The 20072-nt window shown below is 38.3% G+C and overlaps 1 protein-coding gene across 2 annotated transcripts in view; it reads right to left on the bottom strand.

Moving 5' to 3' along the window:
- The window catches only part of DGKH (diacylglycerol kinase eta), a 168127-nt gene that overhangs the window by 37414 nt on the left and 110641 nt on the right, over nt 1–20072 (bottom strand). For both annotated transcript variants that reach the window (XM_050895256.1, XM_050895265.1), the window contains 7 exons: nt 12580–12686; nt 11343–11468; nt 10054–10156; nt 8186–8348; nt 5664–5772; nt 5219–5358; nt 1961–2045 (listed from right to left, as the gene is read on the bottom strand). In XM_050895256.1, coding sequence (XP_050751213.1) covers nt 1961–2045; nt 5219–5358; nt 5664–5772; nt 8186–8348; nt 10054–10156; nt 11343–11468; nt 12580–12686 — 833 coding nt within the window. The remainder of the gene's footprint in view (nt 1–1960; nt 2046–5218; nt 5359–5663; nt 5773–8185; nt 8349–10053; nt 10157–11342; nt 11469–12579; nt 12687–20072) is intronic.

Consider the following 20072-nt stretch of genomic DNA (forward strand, 5'->3'; position numbering starts at 1 on the left):
TCAAAATCAATCCTTAAGGAGCAAACCACTTAGGGCTTAGTCTTTACAAGAACATTTGGGAGAATGAATGTGTGCATTGTCCGTCTTTTCTTGAACAGAAGAATTATAAGTTCTGAAATACTCAGGAAAAGATTTGGAATGGATCAGAAATGCATTCTCACACACTATATCCTGTCTCAAAGTAGATATGGATCCAGACCTTAATTTTAAAAGAAAATTCTAACCAAATTCCAAATCTAAAGCTAAAAATAAAGGCAGTTCTGAAATTTTCTGACGGCTTCCTTTAAGAATCTCTTAAAATCTCATAGTGTGTTTTTGCCCTTGATATGGAGCAGGTAGATATACCACCCTTTTTTTTCTCCTAAAACCCAGCCTTAGTTGTAGAACTCTGACAGTAAATCTATTTTCATTTCAAGGGAAAAAACAAGACGTAACCATCTGATCTGCAAGAACGAACTACTGTTGTTCAAACATCAGTATAAGATTTCTGGAACCAAACCAAGTGAAATAAGTCTTCTGAAACTGAAGGAAAGAGAAAAAAAAAAGAATTGGATATGTACTTTTATTTACTTCTCAAACTGCGCTTTAATACATTACCTACTGTAAGGTTAATTATTCTTTTTCTGAAATATCATAACTCAATAAACAATGCAAAAAACCTTAAAATTCAGATTGAACAGGGTACTCAAAAGAAAATGGCTTTGTCCCACTCAGAGTAATGGCAGCTAACTATAGCCTACAAAACTGATTTTCCAAAAAAGAAGTTTTATATGAGCAGTTCCTTCCATTTTCAGGAGGAGCTAAACACAATTTCAAAGCCAGAACTAACTAGAACAAAATGTATATTTTTTCCCTTACAAGATGAAGATACACTTGAAAATTTTAGCTGTCTTGAAAAATTAGAGAAGATAAAGCCTTGGTCTGCATTGCTGACATTAGAAACAGAGCTGTGTGCAAAGCAACCCCATTAAAATCCCAGCCAGTGGAGCCCCAGCCTTTTTGCATCTCTATATCCAGCAAACTGTCAAAGGTTATAACCTCCTTGCCAATTAAAACAGCCTGAATTATTAAATTATTCAAGAACCTGCTGATTAATTATTGCTTCTCAAGTACTTTTGAGCTAAAGTTGATATGCATTAACTTTCTTAGGAAAGTATTATTTTCTCACTTTTTTCTCACCAATTAATTTGATTAAAGCATCTCCCTCTCTCTCAAAATCGAAACCTCATCAGATAGTACAAGCACAAATCTAGTCTGAAAGACAAACTAAGCTTTTCTTTGAGGTCACTTATGATTTCGAGCTCTCCAAAAGAACGAAGAGAAAGTTGGGTGGTATCACCTGATCTAACTCAAGCTGCAAAAAGCTTCTCTCTTTCTTTCAGAATACAACCCTTGCCTTCGAAATGTTGGGGTTTTTTTCAATGCTTATTCCAAACTCAAGATAGCAAACATTTTGCTTTCATATATATATGCTAAAATTATATTTTATACATTTATATATATTATTATAGTATATAATATTATTACACAATAACATAACACTAAATCATAGTATTATATACAAAATAATATATGATATATTATCATAGATAAATATATAATATGTTATTATATCCCATAACAACATAATACTATATTATATTCTCATATAAAACATTATATCATATAATATATAAAAACTAATTTATAACATATATTAAAATATATATTTTTAAGGAAGAAATTTTTCTGACTGCTCTGCTGAAGACTCCTTACCTTCATTCATTTTTGGCAAATAATACAGAACTGGAAACCCTAATTACTTGAGATACATGCCATGAACAGACGTTAACCCAGTTCAGTTAGCAGATCATAAAACATCTGTTTCTGTTTTTCACACAAGTGCTTCAGTTATAAATATTGTCATCCCAGAAGCTCAAAGTTAAGTATATGAAACAACAAAACAAAAGTAAAAGTCCACCTGGCATTCCTCCGACTCTTCTGCAGTCACTGGAAGAATAGAAGGCTTTGCTGGTAATTTCAGTTCATATGACATTATACTCCACCTGAAAGAAACATAACAGCTTTTAAGTTTCCAGATTGTTAGTTTTCTCTTTTCTCCAACATATTAACAAAAAGAAAGTTCATTGTCACACCACAGAATAACTTGTTAAAAAAAAAGCGCCCCTTAATTTTTAATAGTAAGCTAATTGCATATGGGTGAAATAATTGAGATTAACAGTAATAATTTGTTTTATTGCTCAGATTATTTGTTAGTGATTTGATGATGAGCCTTATCTGTGAACAAATCATGGGACATTCAATGCAGGCAACAAAGATTTTCCAACAAAATATTTACAATATAAAAGAATTTGAGCAAACTAACTGCAGAAGTGAAAGGAAAATAGACTTGTTCCTAGAGAAAAAGCTCTAAGGTAACATTAGCTTTTCATCTCAACTAGGGGAGGCAGGCATGAGAACAAAGCAAATGGTGAAGTATCTTCATTGACATATATATATTTTTTCCCCTGGTAAAGGACAGTACTCTACAGCATAGATAGTATGAAACTGCTAATAGCAACATCCTTCAAAGCCTGCTGAAAAGAACAAGTAATCACTGCAGATGGCCTTGGGAACAAGTCTACTGAAATTAGAGCAAAAAATGAAACTGAGCTTTTTTTCAGTACAGAAAAAGGCAAACATCATTTAATCGACGAATCTTTCAGAATGCCCAGGTCAACAATTATTTCTAAGGATCAGTAACAAGCATTTCTCTACATACTTTGCTGTAAAACGATCAAGTAGTCTGCAGAAAAGCTTAAAATAAAAAAGGACTAGTTTCTCTATTTCATTAAAAAACCCCTAAAATAAAATCCCCTTTGATGACATTCAAGTGTTTGTAACTAGAGCAAGAATAGAAACACCCATGAAAGAAAGGAACAGAGTAAGAAATACTCCTCTCAAAAACAGAGTGTTATGCCTTCCTTGGAATGACATGACCATCATCATCTCTGACTTTTTTTAAACGGGCATTGCTCTTTTGCTTTATGGATGGTGTGCTGGTTTTGGCTGGGGAGGTACACCCCTGGAGGGACTGCAGCCATGGGTAAGGCCATGTTGAAGCAGGTTTACTTCTGAAGGGACTGTGGCTGTGGGTAAGGCCACACTGGAGCAGATATATCTCTGAAGGCATTGTGGCCCATGGAGAAGGCCACGCTGGAGAAGGTACACCTCAAAGCAACTGTGGCTGCGGATAAGTCTCTGCCGCAGCAGGTATACCCCTGAAGAGACTGTGGCTCATAGGTAAGGCTCCACTTGGAGCAGGTACACCCCTAAGGGACTGCAGTCTGTGAGTAAGTCCAAGCCGGAGCAGGGGTAAGGGGAGGAGTTCATTGCAATGTTAAACCCAATGGTCTAGTCCACAGGGACCAGGGGTGGAGACTGTAATGGAAATACCTTTAAATTGTTGTAACCTGGGACTCAAGTTGCATGTTATGGGAATTACTATAGCAGAAACCCCTTGTTGCTAGCCAGGCTAGGAGCAAGGTGAGGAGTTCATTACAATCTTAAACCCTATAACCTGGCCCAAATGGACCAGGGGTGGAGATTATAATGTAAATACTTTCAAATTGTTGTAACCCAGGACTTGAGTTGCATGTTATAGGAATTACTATAGCAGGAACCACCTGAATCAATGGAGGACAAGTCTTACAAGAAACAGTGCAAGTGCAGCAGTGACCCGACCGCAGCTGGCTTTGGTGCCCAGTAACTCCACACAACACACCACCTCTCCTGTCCTGAGTGACCACCATAACAGATGGAGCCCAAAGTCATGGACTAAATGAACTCAGCAGACATTTTGTGGATATTTGTGGACATTTTACAGACATTTCACAGAGGTTGTCCATAGACTAAGGGAATGATATCTGTGTATTATCTCAAAGGATGGGAAGGCTGGTGCTGGTTAATGAGGATGTATTGGATAGTGTGGGACCTGAGCATGACGTAAATGGTATGAAATAAGGGGTGGAGAATGTGCTGGTTTTGGCTGGGATAGAGTTAATTTTCTTCATAGTGGCCAGTATGGGGCTGTGTTTTGGATTTGTGCTGAAAACAGTGTTGATAATAGAGATGTTTTTGTTATTGCTGAGCAGTGCTTACACAGAGTCAAGGCCTTTGCTGCTTCTCACACCACCCCACCAGCGAGTAGGCTGGGGGTGCACAAGAAGCTGGGAGGGGACACAGCCGGGACAGCTGACCCCAACTGACCAAAGGGATATTCCATACCATATGACATCATGCTCAGCATAGAAAGCTGGGGGAAGAAGAAGGAAGGGGGGAGACATTCTGAGTGATGGCGTTTGTCTTCCCAAGTAACCGTTACACGTGATGGAGCTCTGCTTTCCTGGAGATGGCTGAACACCTGCCTGCTGAGGGGAAGTAGTGAATGAATTCCTTGTTTTGCTTTGCTTGCATGCGTGGCTTTTGCTTTCCCTATTGAACTGTCTTTATCTCAACCCACAAGTCTTCTCACTTTTACTCTTCCGATTCTCTCCCCCATCCCACTGGGAGAGAATGAGCGAGCGGCTGTGTGGTGTTTAGTTGCCAGCTGGGGTTAAATCATGTCAGATGGAAATGACACAAAACAAGGAGTGGGAAGATCTCTTGGTTTTGACTAAGAAAATGCCTCAAACAGAAATATTAGTAGTGGATCAGGCCAAAGACCTAGTTAGCCCAGCATCTCGTCCACAGCTGATGCCTCAGGAAATTATATGAAGGGTGAAAGCACATGATGCGAGTTCTCCCCACATCCAAGGACAGAGAGCTCAGGTGTTTCCTAAATAAAGATGCTACCTTTAATGGTATTTAATAGCGTGCATGGAGTCCATGAAACTGCCCCAAACAGTTTTGAATCTATACAATTTCTTAATGCTTACAACGTGTAACAGGCAGTTACGCAGCTTCATTAGTTATGCAATAAACTGTCACCTTTTGTTCATCTTTGGACAACACGCTTCCTAGTTTCATCAACCGCTCTCCCCTCTGACTCTTCAGTTTAAAAAGGACGTTGAAGAGCTGTCCCCATTACTGTCTTGGCTTCCCTCATGATTATGATCTGCACCCTAAAAACCAAAACCACTGAACACTAAGTCTCTAAGACGGATTTAGGCCATCAGAAACCCAAACAAATACAATTTGAATCTCATGGTAAATCATGTATATGCACATTTAGGTTTACCTGTCTAACATTTTCGTGCTGGCTCGTTCTAGTTTCTCCAAAATCTGAGGAAGTTGTGTATCATCATCACAGGATCCTCCCCAACCAAGGACACGAGCAAGGTCATTTCCAGTACCAAGGGGTAACACTCCTAACTGACACTGAAACACAACACAGGAGCAAATCTACTATTGAAAACTAGAAAGAAAAAGTACAAACTATTACAAATGCTTGTTATTTCAAGCAACAAATGTTAATTATATAGCTGATGTCTAAAGCTTGTAGATCAAATTGTGCAATCCCGATACAACTTGTCCTGTTTACACCAGTGAAAATTTTCATTTAACAGTAACTATTGAGTTTGGCCCATACACAGAGATATGACAAAGAACCAAGTCAAGGAAAAGTAAGCATACAAGATTAAGTCTAGTCAGTATAGTCAAGGAAAGTAAGTATGCACACTTGCCTGTTTGTGCAAGCTGAGCTTATCAATTTCTGACAAGACCCAACCCACGCTTCCATCGCCTCCACACACAAGAATCCTGAAGTTGTCAAACTTCTGAAATAACCGCAAACTGCAGAGAAAACGCAGCCTGTTAGAGCCAGTCACGTCCATTAGTGAGAGACAAGTTACATTCATTAGCAGCCGTTACAAAAAAATATGGTGCACGGGACCTTTATGGTCCTTCTTTTATCGTTCTGGGGTATGTGGATACAACCATCTACTTAATAAACCTATCTGCATCCCATCTATTGCTGTATATTCCACTTACACTGACATTTCTGATAAATAACATGCCAAGTTTTACTTAAAAAAATTCCCTTGATATTGTTTTCAGGATTTTATTAATATAATTGTATTAATTTTATTAATACTTCAAACAAAATTTCTAAGCTATGAAATTGCAACTGCTCTATGCTTCCCACTTCAGCCAGAAGCACAAGGCACCACTGGGGATTTTTCACGAGAAGAAGTTAAGACACAACGACAGGATGTGCTCCACAATACGGGCAGGCTTTTGCCAACGCGTGACTAAATGCAAGGACCGCTGGAGGCTATTATTACACATAAGGTGATCACAACAATATAAGACAAATAATACAAGTATTTCATATTAGATCCTTAAAGCCGTATCCTGCTTTCGCTTCCTACAGCTCTTCCTCCTCTTCTCTGACTTTTAACACCTGCAGGGTACAACACTTGGGCAGTACAGAAAAGGAGGACAAGAGAGACAGAACAAGCAGAAAGGTGAGACACAGAGGAAAGGGCAATGAGATATGAAGAAACAGCCAAGACGTAAAAACAACAGGGATTTAAACTTAAAAAAACAAAGAAGAATTGGAAAGTATAAGCTCTTAAAATAATAAAAATAAAGATGTTTATTTTTAACGCATGTTATTTTCCAGAATATGTATAATCTCAGAACTATTTCTAAAAAACAACATTAAGATCACAAATTTTTGAAGCATTTCTATTTTTTCTAAAGAAAATAATGTCACTTGTATATGATAGGCAGTTACCTATACACAACGAAAGATGCAGACATTTAAGGAAAAAAATGTTGATACCAGAACAATTTCTCCTACCCTGAGAAAAGGGAGAAACCCCCTAGAAATACACTGTCTCAAAGAATGCAACTCTGCTTTTTAGATCAACTAGAAAAAAGACATCAGCACGACCTGGCAGAATAACTGCTAAGGACCTCTCTCTGCAAACTGTTTGGGAAAAATACTTAAAAGCAACCAACCTGACCTACGATTACTGTGCAAACCCAAAGTGAGCCTCTTGAACCATGCTGCTGTTAGGTTCAACTATATGAAGCAAGAGAATTTGCAAACAGACATATTTTTCAGACTGTCCTCTCTCAAAAATTGTCTCTCCAATTAAGATGAACTTTTTCCTGTCATTATAATTACATGTACAAAGTGTTAGCCAAGAGACTTAGATTAAATTCAGATTATCAGGGTTATAATGAAAAGAATATTACAACTTAAAGAGTTAATATAACATGTCCATAACACAGTACGAATTATAAAAATCCACAGCTGTATTCCATTATATTTGTATTATTTGCCCACTGTTTGAAGTGAATTTTTGTGCGTTTGTTTCGTCCACATTTTTATCATGTAAGCATAATTCTGCATCTTTAGCAGTACAAAAATTAGTGTTTCCAGTTGCTGTAACTGATATTAATAGGCCATTTAACCACAACGCTACATCTGAGTGGAATTAAGTTAGGCAACAGAAAAATGTGCATGAATTTAATCTTTATGAATGTGCAAAGATGCTTGGGTTGTGGCCACTGCTATGCAAATTTCATCCCTATCTCTCCAACAATCAACCCTTAGATTTCGTAGAATGCCTGATGGTTTTAATTGTGTTCTTGCTCCAAATTTTGTGAGATGCTCATTTTCTTGACCATTGCATATGTTGCCTAAACCATATTTTGAATGTAGTTTTCAGATGACAAAAGTTTTAGTGTACTTGTCCATCACCCACTGCAGACACCCCTGCTGACATTTGTGTTCAGAATTCAAAAAGATACAGAGTACATTTAGACAATAGTTTTATTCCATAGCTATTCACAACAAAGTCACAGGAATATCTGAATTATGCATATGAAGTGGAAGAAAAGCACCCGGGCAACTATGCATAAAGGCCCTGATTCAGGAAAGCATCGAAACATTTGTAACAGTTTTGAACGTTACCAGTTAACAGAAGTCAAAGCTAGCCAAAAAGCCACAAAACGTTTGGGCTGATATGTTTTGGTTCTGAATTTTCAAGTGAGTTTTTCTAACAAGAATTATCCTACTATCTCTTCACCCACCGGAATTCATCCTGAAATTCTGTTATCGCTCTAGATTTTAATTAGGAAGTCGCAGTAGATATTGGTGATAGAATTATAGCAACGAGGGGACAACACAACACTATACTTTGCACTAAATTCCCTTGCGGAAAGGATTGCTCAAGATTTCCAAGGTCATTACCCTAAGTGAGGTCCTCCATTCATTAAATCGAACACCTGAGCTGGATTTAACGACTGTTTGAATCGACGAAGAAACTTTACTCCCTGATTGTCTCCACTCTTTGAGTTAACAAAAACTAAAAGAGGACTGGCACAGGATGGCGGGCATGTGGCTTTCCAGAAACCTGTGAACATAGTTAGAAAGAATGAAATAAATAAGGCTTTCTAATATGAACAACACAAAAAGAAATCATGGGAAAGAGGAAGAAAGGGATGAAGGACAAAAGGAGTACATTTTATCATGCATAATGTAAATGCTAAACTGAATATTAGCCCTGCAAGGAAAACATAATTGCTCAAGATTTACCAGTTCATTTTTTTCTTTCCGGTATTTTCAGTGCCTAGATTTAGTAAAATCCTGAAGACAATAGCTTTATTGTTTTTCCACAGTGAAAAAGTTTATTAACCTTTTAGAATACTTCTCAAGTCTCATCTTCACAGATTATCACATAATTAAATATATATTTCAGTTACAAATGTTTGGTTTTTAATCTGATTTTTCTTTAACCTTATTGGGTTGAACTGGATCATCCACGTCTGTATGAGCTTTCTAAGAGTACTCAGATTTTAAAAGTTACTGTACTCATTTGCTCCCAGGTGAGACTTTGCATGACAACTTTTTCCTCAGACTGAAGTTATACTATTAATTATAATAGAATCACTGAACAACAGACCTTCAGCTGTGATCCAAAGCTTATTAAAGTCAATGCAGGTCTTAACTAATTACAGCAGGCTTCCTATAAGGCCCTTAGTAAGTAGTACTAATGGACACTGTTGTCACTAACATGACCAGTCCATGGAAGTAGTGGTTTCTCAGCAACACTTCAAAATCAGACATCACAGGTATAGGTTCTGACATCTGTTTCAGGCAATATTAAAATGACTATGTTGTTTTCAATTACTAAAAAAATTACTAAAGCTACAAATAAAAAACTGGCATTAAAGGATGCTAATTTAATTCCACATTATCATAATGTATAATTTAAAATAAGGTTTGATTATTTAAATGCCAAGAAAAATCATTTCACATATGGAACAATCTTCCTAGCATGAATAATAAATAGCAGCATGACGCTCTGGTCTAAGACACCACATACCAAGTAAATACAGCGAATATATACAGCAAAACCAATCACTTTTACTAACTTCATACAATAAAATTCATTAAATTGTGTTAAAGTTGTTGGTCTACATTTGCCATCAACACAAACTATGAAATTAAAGTAGTTAGATTTCATGATACTCCTTATTAAATCCACTCCCTGCCTTTAAGTGCAGTCTCCCACTGCTCACGCCTCTCTATCCTGAGCCACCAAAGAGCACCTCTGAGTTTTGGACATTTGCTGGGTTTTTATCTGTGTGCTGCAGGATTCTTACACTGCTTATATTTAAAAGAAATTTAGAGAAGCTATGGAAGCAATTCCTCTCTTTAGCCTGGTAAAGTAGTTGTTGGATCTGAGCCGTTCAGCTAGCTTACCTCTGCATAAAGCAAAGTTATCCAAAACTTGAGAACTCACAGAATGAGTGATGCATGCCAGGCAGGCATCAGCCCACTTCATCTGAGGACTCTGGTCATTCACTTGAAAAGTTTCCAAGGGTCATAAATAAAACAGGAGAAAATTTCTAGTGGGGGAACTTTCAAAAACATTTTTTAAATCATGTCAGTTAAATAAACCTCTAAAAAGCTACACGGAAAATTATACTTTTCTCTAAATTTGAAGACTGCATTCACCTGCTCAGCAGAAGAATTTTAGCCTTGTTTAGTTACACAGATCTCACTAGGCACTGCAAGTCCAGAGCTACCACTGAACACACTACAATACTACGTACCATCAGAGTCTATACTGTTTAGTGCTGTTGGAGGTATGATCGATACCTTACATTGGCCAAGTGGACATTTACGAGGATACAGATCTTTACAGGCAGTGTGAACCTACAAAAGAAACAAAAAATTATTTCCCTACAGTGGAAGTTCGGGGTGAAAGTGTACTGATACGGTATCTATGTAACAAAAATGAACTAGACTAATATATAGCATTTAGGTGTAGAGGGAAGACGAGCGAGACTGGAAAAAAAACATATGAATGTTCAACCACAAAGGCTTGTTACTCATTCCACAAAACATAAGTTTGCAGTACTTCATCTTCAGCTACCCCTATAGCAGATATGAATCGTCCTTTCAAGGGAATCGCTTACCTCCGTCCACGAGCAAGGGAGGACCAAGTTCCCAGCAGCCAGCATCTGTGCTGAGGGCAGCAGGCACACTGTGCACATGCAAAGCAATAGCTCTGTACATGCCTGGTCCACCTGGCTGTCCTGGAAGACGTATCTGCACTAAAGCTAGCACACCTACCAAGCCAGACCAACCCAACCATAAACTATGCGTTGTAGAGGTCTCTTCCATAGTTACTGGAAAAACAGGCACATGCAGAGGGTGCTGCACTTCACCTAAATTTCAAATCACCTCTGGAGATGCCAATCATTTCCCACTGCCTACACACAGAGCCTCAGACATCTATATGCCAAAAGCTTCAACATTAAAAAAACTGCTGACTTTCCAGTTCTATAGCCTAGCATATGAAACCCATCTTTTTAGACAAGTTAAAAAAATTAAGAGAAAACTATATTTTGGGGAAACAGCAATGCATGTTATAGAACTTCAATCAGCAACCTACAGAGTGTCCTGAAGAAGAGAACTTCAAGATTTTGCAGTAATAAAAATATTACTACATTAATATTAATATATATTAATATTACTAATATTACTAAAATATTATTACAGCAATATCTACAAGAAAAGAGACAAGAAAGTAACATATGATTATCAGGCATACGGAATAGCCATCTGAACCTTCAGTTATCAGTCAGGAGAAGGCAGAGAAACACATTGGATGACAACACCTATTAAAGAAAAGCTGCATCTGTGGGCGTATTAAAAATTAACTGAAGCAAGTAGGACAGTCATGAGAAATTATGAACATTAGAGAGACCTGAGTTTGCACAGGCTGCCTGCTCCTACTTAATCCAAAAGCACGGTTATGAAATGACAAAATAAAAATAATGGTGAGCAATAAAGCTGGCAAAATCCTAGACGCTTGGACGTGGTTCATTGCACCTACCATAGCTTTACACCAAAGGCACTTCCAATCTTGCAGGCGTAAAACACTGCCACAAGTCTTGTCGCAGACTGCGCATTTGGCACTAACAGGCAGATTACCCTCTAACCACTGGTGAGGCATAGCTATCTGTGAAGAAGTAGTCATAAAAGTTAAATACTCAGAAATAGAAATGAGAAGCTTTTGTCTCTCAAATATAGGTGGATTTAAACTATTTCCCACAGCTCTACCCTTTCATCAAAGAAGCAGGTATGGTTGGCCAGGATAAGTGACACTGATTCTCACAAGACAACAGCTATGAATGTGGACTATGGTGGTGTTTCACAGGCTAGGCAGAAAATTTGACAGCTGAAGAAGGGAGACACATCTCATTCAACTATTCATGGTACTATGGTAGCAACTAACCACAAAACAACGAGGCAGTTAAATTTAGAGACTCCGTAATACAAGTAAGTACCCATTCACTTAATGTTGACTACAAGACACAAACCAATTAAAATAACTAAAATTCAGAAGAATAGGCAGAATACCTCTGTGGCTTTACGTACCCCCTCACCATGACTGGTACGTCACAGCTCTATAAAGCAGTCCCTAAATGCAGCGCAAAGCTTTACTCAGTGCACTCTTTGTCCCATTAATACCACAGGCAACTCAGGACACTCATAGGTGTGCAACTTAGTACTAACCTTCTAGGAAGACGTTTCACACCAGTGGCACAGACATAGTTGTGTTTGTAAAAATAACCCATCTATCACAATAAACCCCTGAAAAGCTTTCGTCATTTCTCCTGCTAATTTTAAAATTCCTGCTTTCGTCAGTAAGAAAACCCACATGCATCAGTGAATTCCAAACAGGCCTCCTGGGGAACAGCTATCGGTAAGGAGGACACAAAATAGACTGCCAAAACAGCATGGTAACACTGTAAAATACCACCTCTGCTTAAGAGCAGTCGGAACTTCTGGGAGCAATTCTCCAGCTTCAGATTTTCTCTGCATGTGGCCTTTAAAATCTTGTAACATGGCTGCAATCTAGCACCCACAGATACTAAACTTGTCTTGTGAGACAGGAATATAACTTTTGTTCTAAATATCACGTTAATCTTTGAAAAGTGTTCAGGAATATAGCCACTTACCATTAACTTCAATGGGTTACATGGCAATATTTCTGTGCTTAGCCTTTTTTTTTTCCCCATAAAGAAGAAACAGCTTTGGGAAATACTGTAAATATGAATACTACTTACACCATCTTCATCTTCAATGATGTCTTTTCCAATTGAGGCTAATGTAGTCCATTTGCAGTTATTTGTTGCTCGGACAGCACATCTTTTGTGTGCTTTAAACTTACACACTGGAAGGCACACATAAACATGTATATGATGTTATTTGCTGTATTTCAGTGATGCATATCTTTAAAAAAATTAAACACATATTCCATAAAACAGCCAAGTACACGTCACTTAGTGTTGCATACATGACACAACCCAACTGAAAGAAAATTCAGTTCAAAATCGCTCCAGCTTTAACTCTCTAAACTAGGTTTAACTGCTTAGCTGTAGCCCATGTTAAGTGTGTCCTCAAATCCACATCGGTCCCCATTTTTTCAGGTGCGGTGCAAGGTACTAAGGTACAAATATATCTTTAACTGTGTTTTTGCCTTTTCTATTCCTCCAGTGACACAACTCAGATACCTGGTTTAAGTTTGCAAGAGGTGATGGGAGAGCGTTTCACAGAAGTACTTTGCTTCAGGAGCTCTGTTTCTTTGCTTAAAGGATCCCTTTTGGGCACCATACTATGCCTATTTTCCCAGAAGCTGAGAAAGTGAAGGGTTAGGTGGTGATATATTTATACAGGATACTGTTGGTTACAATATTTTCCAAGAGGTTACATTAAGTGAGGAAGGGTCTGACTTCTTACTGGATTATTTATTAAAAATCTACTACTTGGAATAGTCAGCACAAGTGTGTAGTACAGGTAGACATTCTGACAATCTAATACCTATTTGTATTTATTTTGTTCAACTCAATTAATATGACTAGTTAATGATATCGTATTAGACCAAAGAGACTGATGCACCCAACTGTGGGTATTTGTTACTGGAAGTGCATGACATCATTCTATTTAGAGTGCATTATATAAATTATTTTGGCAAAGACCACTAAAGGTTTATGAGAACTAGCCAGCAGACTAGAACTAGTAGTCTCTTTTCAAACAAATATTTGACAGGAAACTATCAAAAGCTTTGGCCCATCGCTTGTTCACCATTAAAAAACATTAAGCCATGGTACAAAAGGTCTTGTGAATCATAAATCTCTCATTTTAATTCCACTGATCCATTGCCAGATCAATTTAAAAAGTGAATTGAGACTATGTAAGCAACATCTGAGTTTGAGAGCAATCCTCACTGTTCTGGGAGATGTGTGTAAGTATGTGCTTAGGTCAAAGAAGGAAACAGAAAAAGGAGTTTTGCTGCTTTTACAGTAACACCCCTGGTCATTTTGAAAAGCAGCATTCATAGACCCAAAGTGTGCAAATATCCCATATTCCTCAACTAACAGGGTAGGCTCACATTTTCAAAACAGTTCAGCATCATATTGTGTGTTTGCCAACCTAAGCTGGCTCCAAGCGTCTAAAGAAGTCAGCTCTCACAGAAGCACAGAAATAAAGGCTGCATTTTCAAGTGATGGGCCTTGAGCAGTTTTGCACTTGAATGTTTTGGAGAAGATATGCCACTGAATTCAGCTTCCTACTCATAAATGACATGCATTTGTCTTTGCCACACAGATCAAAATACAACAAATTAGGGATGAGGGGCAATAGAAAATTCCAAATTATGAAGGCATAAAAAAGTAAGGGAATTTTCAAATCCTATTGAGCTACAATTCAATTAGATCTCAGGACCCTGTATTCAACCTCTGCTCTCTCAACAAGGCAAGGACAAATTCAGACCCAGGATCTGAAGAGCCGCAGCAAGCCACACCATGGATGGCAAGTGACAGCTAATGTTTGCTTTGTGAGTACAGTATATAACTTACCAAATCTCAGACCAGACTTTCTGTAGGTCACTCCCCTGCAACCCCAATATCATCAAACAACAATTCATGTTACTCTGAGCATTAAACATTACCAAAAACAATGACCTTAAGACACAGATGTAACTTTTGAGCAAAACACATAAGAGACAGGTATAGAAAGGAAAGTTTTAAATCAAATCTCAACCTTAGTTACCACTCCCTCCTAAATTTCTTTTGTCTCAGATGACACTGCATCCTATTCATGAATCACTCTGATATCTGAAATCTTTTGGAAACATGCAGACATACTGCTAGACATCTGTGCTGGGTTTGTGTAGTGAGGGAGGTGCTACAGGGGTGGCTCTTGTGAGAAGCTACTAGAAGCTTCCCTGGCTCCAGCCTGGACCCACTTCCGGCCAAGGCCGAGCCCATCAGCAACGGTGGTTGCGCCTCTGGGATAGCGTGTTTAAGAAGGGGAAAAAAAAAAAACTCCGGACGTGTGAGAGTAAGATGGAGGACGAAGACGAAGAAGAAGAGGAGGAGCGGCAGCGGCGGCAGCAGCAGCTACAGTAAAGAGAGCAGGAGAGGAAGAAGATGGCAGAAGAGGAGCTCCAGTGAGGACTGGGATGTGAGAGAAACAGCCATGCAGGCACCGAGGTCAGTGAAGATGGAGGAAAGGGAGAAGGTGCTCCGGAGCAGAGATTCCCCTGCAGCCCATGGTGAGACGGCAGGCTGTCCCCCTGCAGCCCATGGAGGTTCACGGTGGAGCAGAGATTCCCCTGCAGCCCGTGGAGGACCCCACACCGGAGCAGGTGGCTGGGCCCAGAAAAGGCCGCGACTCTGTGGGAGAGCCCACGCTGGAGCAGTTTGCGGAGGACTGCAGTGCGTGGAAAGGAGTTGGAGAAAATCACGGCGCGCTGACCCCCGTGAGAGGGACCCCACGCTGGAGCAGGGGAAGAGTGTGAGGAGTCCTCCCCCCGAGGAAGGAGCAGCAGAGACAACGTGGGATGAACTGACCGCAACCCCCATTCCCATCCCCCTGCGCCGCTGGGTGGGGAGGAGGTGGAGGTATCGGGAGCAAAGCTGAGCCCCGGAAGACAAGGAGGGGCGGGGGGAAGGTGTGTTTCTAAGATATGGTTCTATTTCTCATCATTCTACTCTGATTTGGTTGGTAACGAATTAAATTGGTTTATTTTTCCCCAAAATCGAGTCTGTTTTGCCTGTGACCATAAGTGGTGAGTGATCCCTCCCTGTCCTTGTCTGGACCCATGAGCTTTTTGTTGTATTTTCTCCTCCCCATCCCACCGTGGGGGAGGAGTGAGCGAGCGGCTGCGTGGTGCTTTGTTGCCGGCTGGACTTAAACCACGACAACATCAATTGCCATTACTTCACCAATGAAAGCCAAAAGATGAGAAAAGGAAAAATTTAGCCAAACCAAATCTATAATATTCATAGGAAGTTATTTTAAATTTTAATTTCCTGTGTAAATATTTCTAGCTGGAATATGAAGCAGGTCTCTCAGAAAGCCAACCAAGAGAACCACTTAATTAGCACACAGTTGTCACAGTAGTACCAACATCTGCTGTCAGACACAGTGATTAAATCTAGAGCTGCTATTATCTATGATGAAGAAAAGTCAACATTACTGAATGTTATCATAGGATCTCTTGCACTGAAAATATACACCTTTGTTATAGAACACTTCTGTCTCAAAGGCCTTTCATTCTAACCACCCATCAATTAATTCAACTACATTGGCAGGACACTCAAATTTTTCTTCCCCAAACTTACCACTCTACCACCTATTTTATGATGAGTTTTTTCTTCTGTGTTCTTCAAAGAAGAACTGGCTCAGACCATTCTTTTCCAACTTCAAAGACCAAAGCCAAAGTTTTGAAACTGAAGATCCCTGAGCTGGTATCTATAGTTTAAGTTGTCAAGATGGAAAGATTTGTCTTCAGGTATTCCAAGAAACCTGCTGGTTTGTTTCCAAGAATACTATCACATGACAGACGGACAAGCCACAGTGAAAAGTGAGTGACTCACACGAAAACAGCAACCTAACTTCACTCCAATTTGAAGCTTATGTCTATGTTATAAAGGATAAAATTCAGCAGTTTCTTGGTAGTTTTTACTGTTTTCACCCAAATAAATAACTCTCTAATTTAATATTACAAAGAGTGCTAAAAGAATAATCATATTACAAAGTCAAGTACTACGAAGTTAAGTTACTCATGCAACTTAACTTTGCAATATAGCTTTGCAGTATAGCTTCCGTATGCAGGTGTAAAGTCTTCAGTTATCACACATTTTTTGAGAACAGGACCCTCATTCACTGCATGCAATGGATGGTTCTTGGTAAGTATGCAGCTGTGCTGTACTCTGGTTCATAATAATTTTCAACAGGTATTTGCCTTATTTACCAAAAGCTAATGAAATACTGCTTTTTAGACACCAATATTCATTTCTTCCTGGCCTTTTAAAATTATTATCATTAGTAGTAGTATGCTCAGTACTACTACAATTAAGACCCTTTTTTCAATACTGTGTATCTTCAAAGTATCAGTGGCATCAGAACAGCTTCAACTGATTTTTGCAGTTACAGAAAACTCAGCACTTCTGTGATACAGGTCCCAGATTATAAACAACACACAACTACTGATTTAATCAAAAATCTTATTTAAGTGATTTCCCCAGAATTACAGAGGGGCACAATGTGCTACAAAGTCACAGAACACAGTTTTCTATTACTCCTTAATTCTTTAACAATGAACACCCCTTCTCTTCCTGACCGCTTCATTCACTATTCACTCTCCAACCTGTGCAGAAAATGTGGCGAAAATCCTGGAGACAATGACTACCCAAGTAGCGCATGTACAATACCCTGTGCAGTGGGTAAGAAGAACAGGGTTTTGTGGGCAAAAAACCCCAATCATAATGAAAAAAGACCAAGTGCACAAAGTGCATTTGCAGAGGCAATTTAATCCCAGTATTTTCTTATTGCTTGACTTCATGATCCTAAAGAGTTCTTTCAATATTGTTTGTTTGTGCAATTCATCACAGGAGAAAGCATCTCATTTAAACTGCAATCTCCAGCTCATTAGGTATATTTGATATTCAACAATCAAGATTCAGTCATGATAATGAAAACTCTACATGAAGAAATACATCTTTGAGAATAATCATAAAGGCAGTGTTCCACTGGCAATGACTTGGATAGAAATCCAGTATTAATACAGAGTAATTGAGGCTAGAGAGCTTTGAAAGAGTTTCTGTAGATAATGATCTATAGTTCTTTAGGCTTCTTTGCCTAAACATTCCATGTATCTGTGTGTTTACCTGACAACTTCTTAGGCTTAGACTCCTGAGCATACAGCAAGCTAAACTCTGAATAAGAGAAACATTTGAGGAGCATAAAGAACAAAAGCCGTACTTGATTCAGCTAGTTTGGAATAATTTCCAAAGAAAGGTAAAAAAATTATAATTTCTCTGTCCTAGTAAAGACTGTGGATGAATGTTGCGGAGATCAGTCCTTTAGAGCTAGCTAGAGCAACACAACATACAGGCAACATTTGAAAAGTGGATTATCTTTTGAGAAGACACAAAAGAAGGAACTAGTGGGAGGAATAGCATTGCATCTCAAAGGAGTGTATGATTAAATTTTTTACAAGTCAATTGTTTTTTGAGCAGTGGAAAGAATGAAGCCTGGTTTGATACGAATTTACATCTTCAGTTTGATACACATATTGATTCTTTGACTTCTAAAAAGACGCAAGTTCACACTACAGTCTTTTCCCTAGCAAAGGTATTAACATACAGTCTTTTCCTACACTGGCTTCCACAAAACTTACAGGAGTATCTTCAGGGTGGCCTGCAATTAATTTGGTCAACCTTTGCTAAAGGCTACTAGGAGGGAAGGTGCCCTGAAAAAAGAAGGCACCCATCTTATCTCCAAAAGAAATGAGGCTTGTTGTGTGGTCAGACTGAAAAAAAAACAGTTGTGTAGCGCTGCTGGAGACCAGCAGGTTTAAGAGAATAAAATATTACAGGACTGATCTTCTAAAGTAGCTGCAAAATATCAGCAATGATGTGATTTATTTTTATTTTTACCTACACTTAACAGTCAAGAATCAGACCACAAAGAGTACAAAGACTCTAAGCTACTTTCAAGATAACTTGGTGTGCCAGTAACCCAAACCACTGAGAGGAGGAAAGGCTCCAATATCTCTTGAGAAGCAGCCTCTCATGCTTCTCAATACAAGACATAATAGAGTAGCCTGGGATCAATGACCACACAAATAATTGAATTTAGTATAGATATAAATGGATTCCCAGTGTAAAGCAGTGCTGGAGGTTTCAGATGCTAGGCATGAATATTTAAACAGTTTTTTTAAAGACGTAATGAGAAAAAGTAGCACAGAACATGTCTGGGGAATCTAAAGACTCCATACTTCCTACATCATCTCCTCAAACAGTGTATATTGCTAACATAGGGTAAGTCAAAAAAATAGTGAAATGCATTAGAAGTGCACATGGCAGAAGTAAGTAAATATGAACTCAGTCACATAAGAATTTCAGAGAAAGAAGTAGTATCAAACCAAAATACACTTCTTAGATGAAGAAATTAAGGATCGTTAACACGGGTTTTTACAGGTATACAGAATCGGGGACAAAGTATGAGTATTACAGTAAAAGAGTCAACTGTCAAATGATTTAGATTAGATGCATAATTAAAGTTCTCCTTTTATTTTAAAAAATACTTGGAAAAAAATAAAGACAATAGATATAAACTAGTAGCTAAGAAGTAAGAGGAGGTAAACTTACTACTAGATAAAAGAATATCATAGTACCTACATATAAACCAATCCAGGTCATATACGTTTATGAAACTGTGGACCAGTGAAAGCAAATCCAAACTACCTTCACGAGCCATTTGTAAAAACTGCTGAAAGATCAACTGGCATCAGAAATGTGGATAAATGTAGCATTAGTTTGTAATAAGTTATGCAGAAAGGTGACAAAGTCCAAATCTGGAAATTAAGGAAACTTCCTTAATGCAAAGTTAACACCAACACCTTGGAAATTAAAACCATATTTAGAAGCAAAATAAGACACTGAAAAAACAGAAAATTACGAACAACAACCATTAACATTGATAATCTTACACAAATAATTCTTGCTAAACAGCCTTTTAAAATAGCTATAATATTAACTTATGAAAGGATAAATTCTTTATGAAAGGAAAGAAGTCTTTCCTTTCCTTTGCCTGAGCAAATGTAACTGTATTTGTACACAGAGACAATACAACTGCATTTTAGTTAAGCACATGATACTTCCATCTGCCAATATCAGACATTGAAAATACCATAATTGCCTTAAAACTGTCCGAACGACTTGTACACAGTGGAAAACATACACCAGAGAAGCTATGCTACTTCTAATTTCTATGAAACGGGTTTGTCCCGCTCCTTGGCAACTGCATCATAAGCTACATTAAAAGCACGGACAATTCAGGACAGTGCGTTAATGTTTCCTTTGTAAGATTTCCTTAATACACATTATTATGCTCAGACCTCAAGTATTATAACAGCATCAATAACAGAAATGCATTTGCAGTTGGGTAACATGCATCCAAAAAATCAAGTTTTGAATGGTATAACTCTTTTCTGGGCAGTTAGCTATTTTGGTAATTAAATATCTCTACATTTCATATATATCATAAG

Source organism: Gymnogyps californianus, chromosome 1 (assembly GCF_018139145.2).
Source record: "Gymnogyps californianus isolate 813 chromosome 1, ASM1813914v2, whole genome shotgun sequence".
Taxonomy (NCBI): Eukaryota; Metazoa; Chordata; class Aves; order Accipitriformes; family Cathartidae; genus Gymnogyps; species Gymnogyps californianus.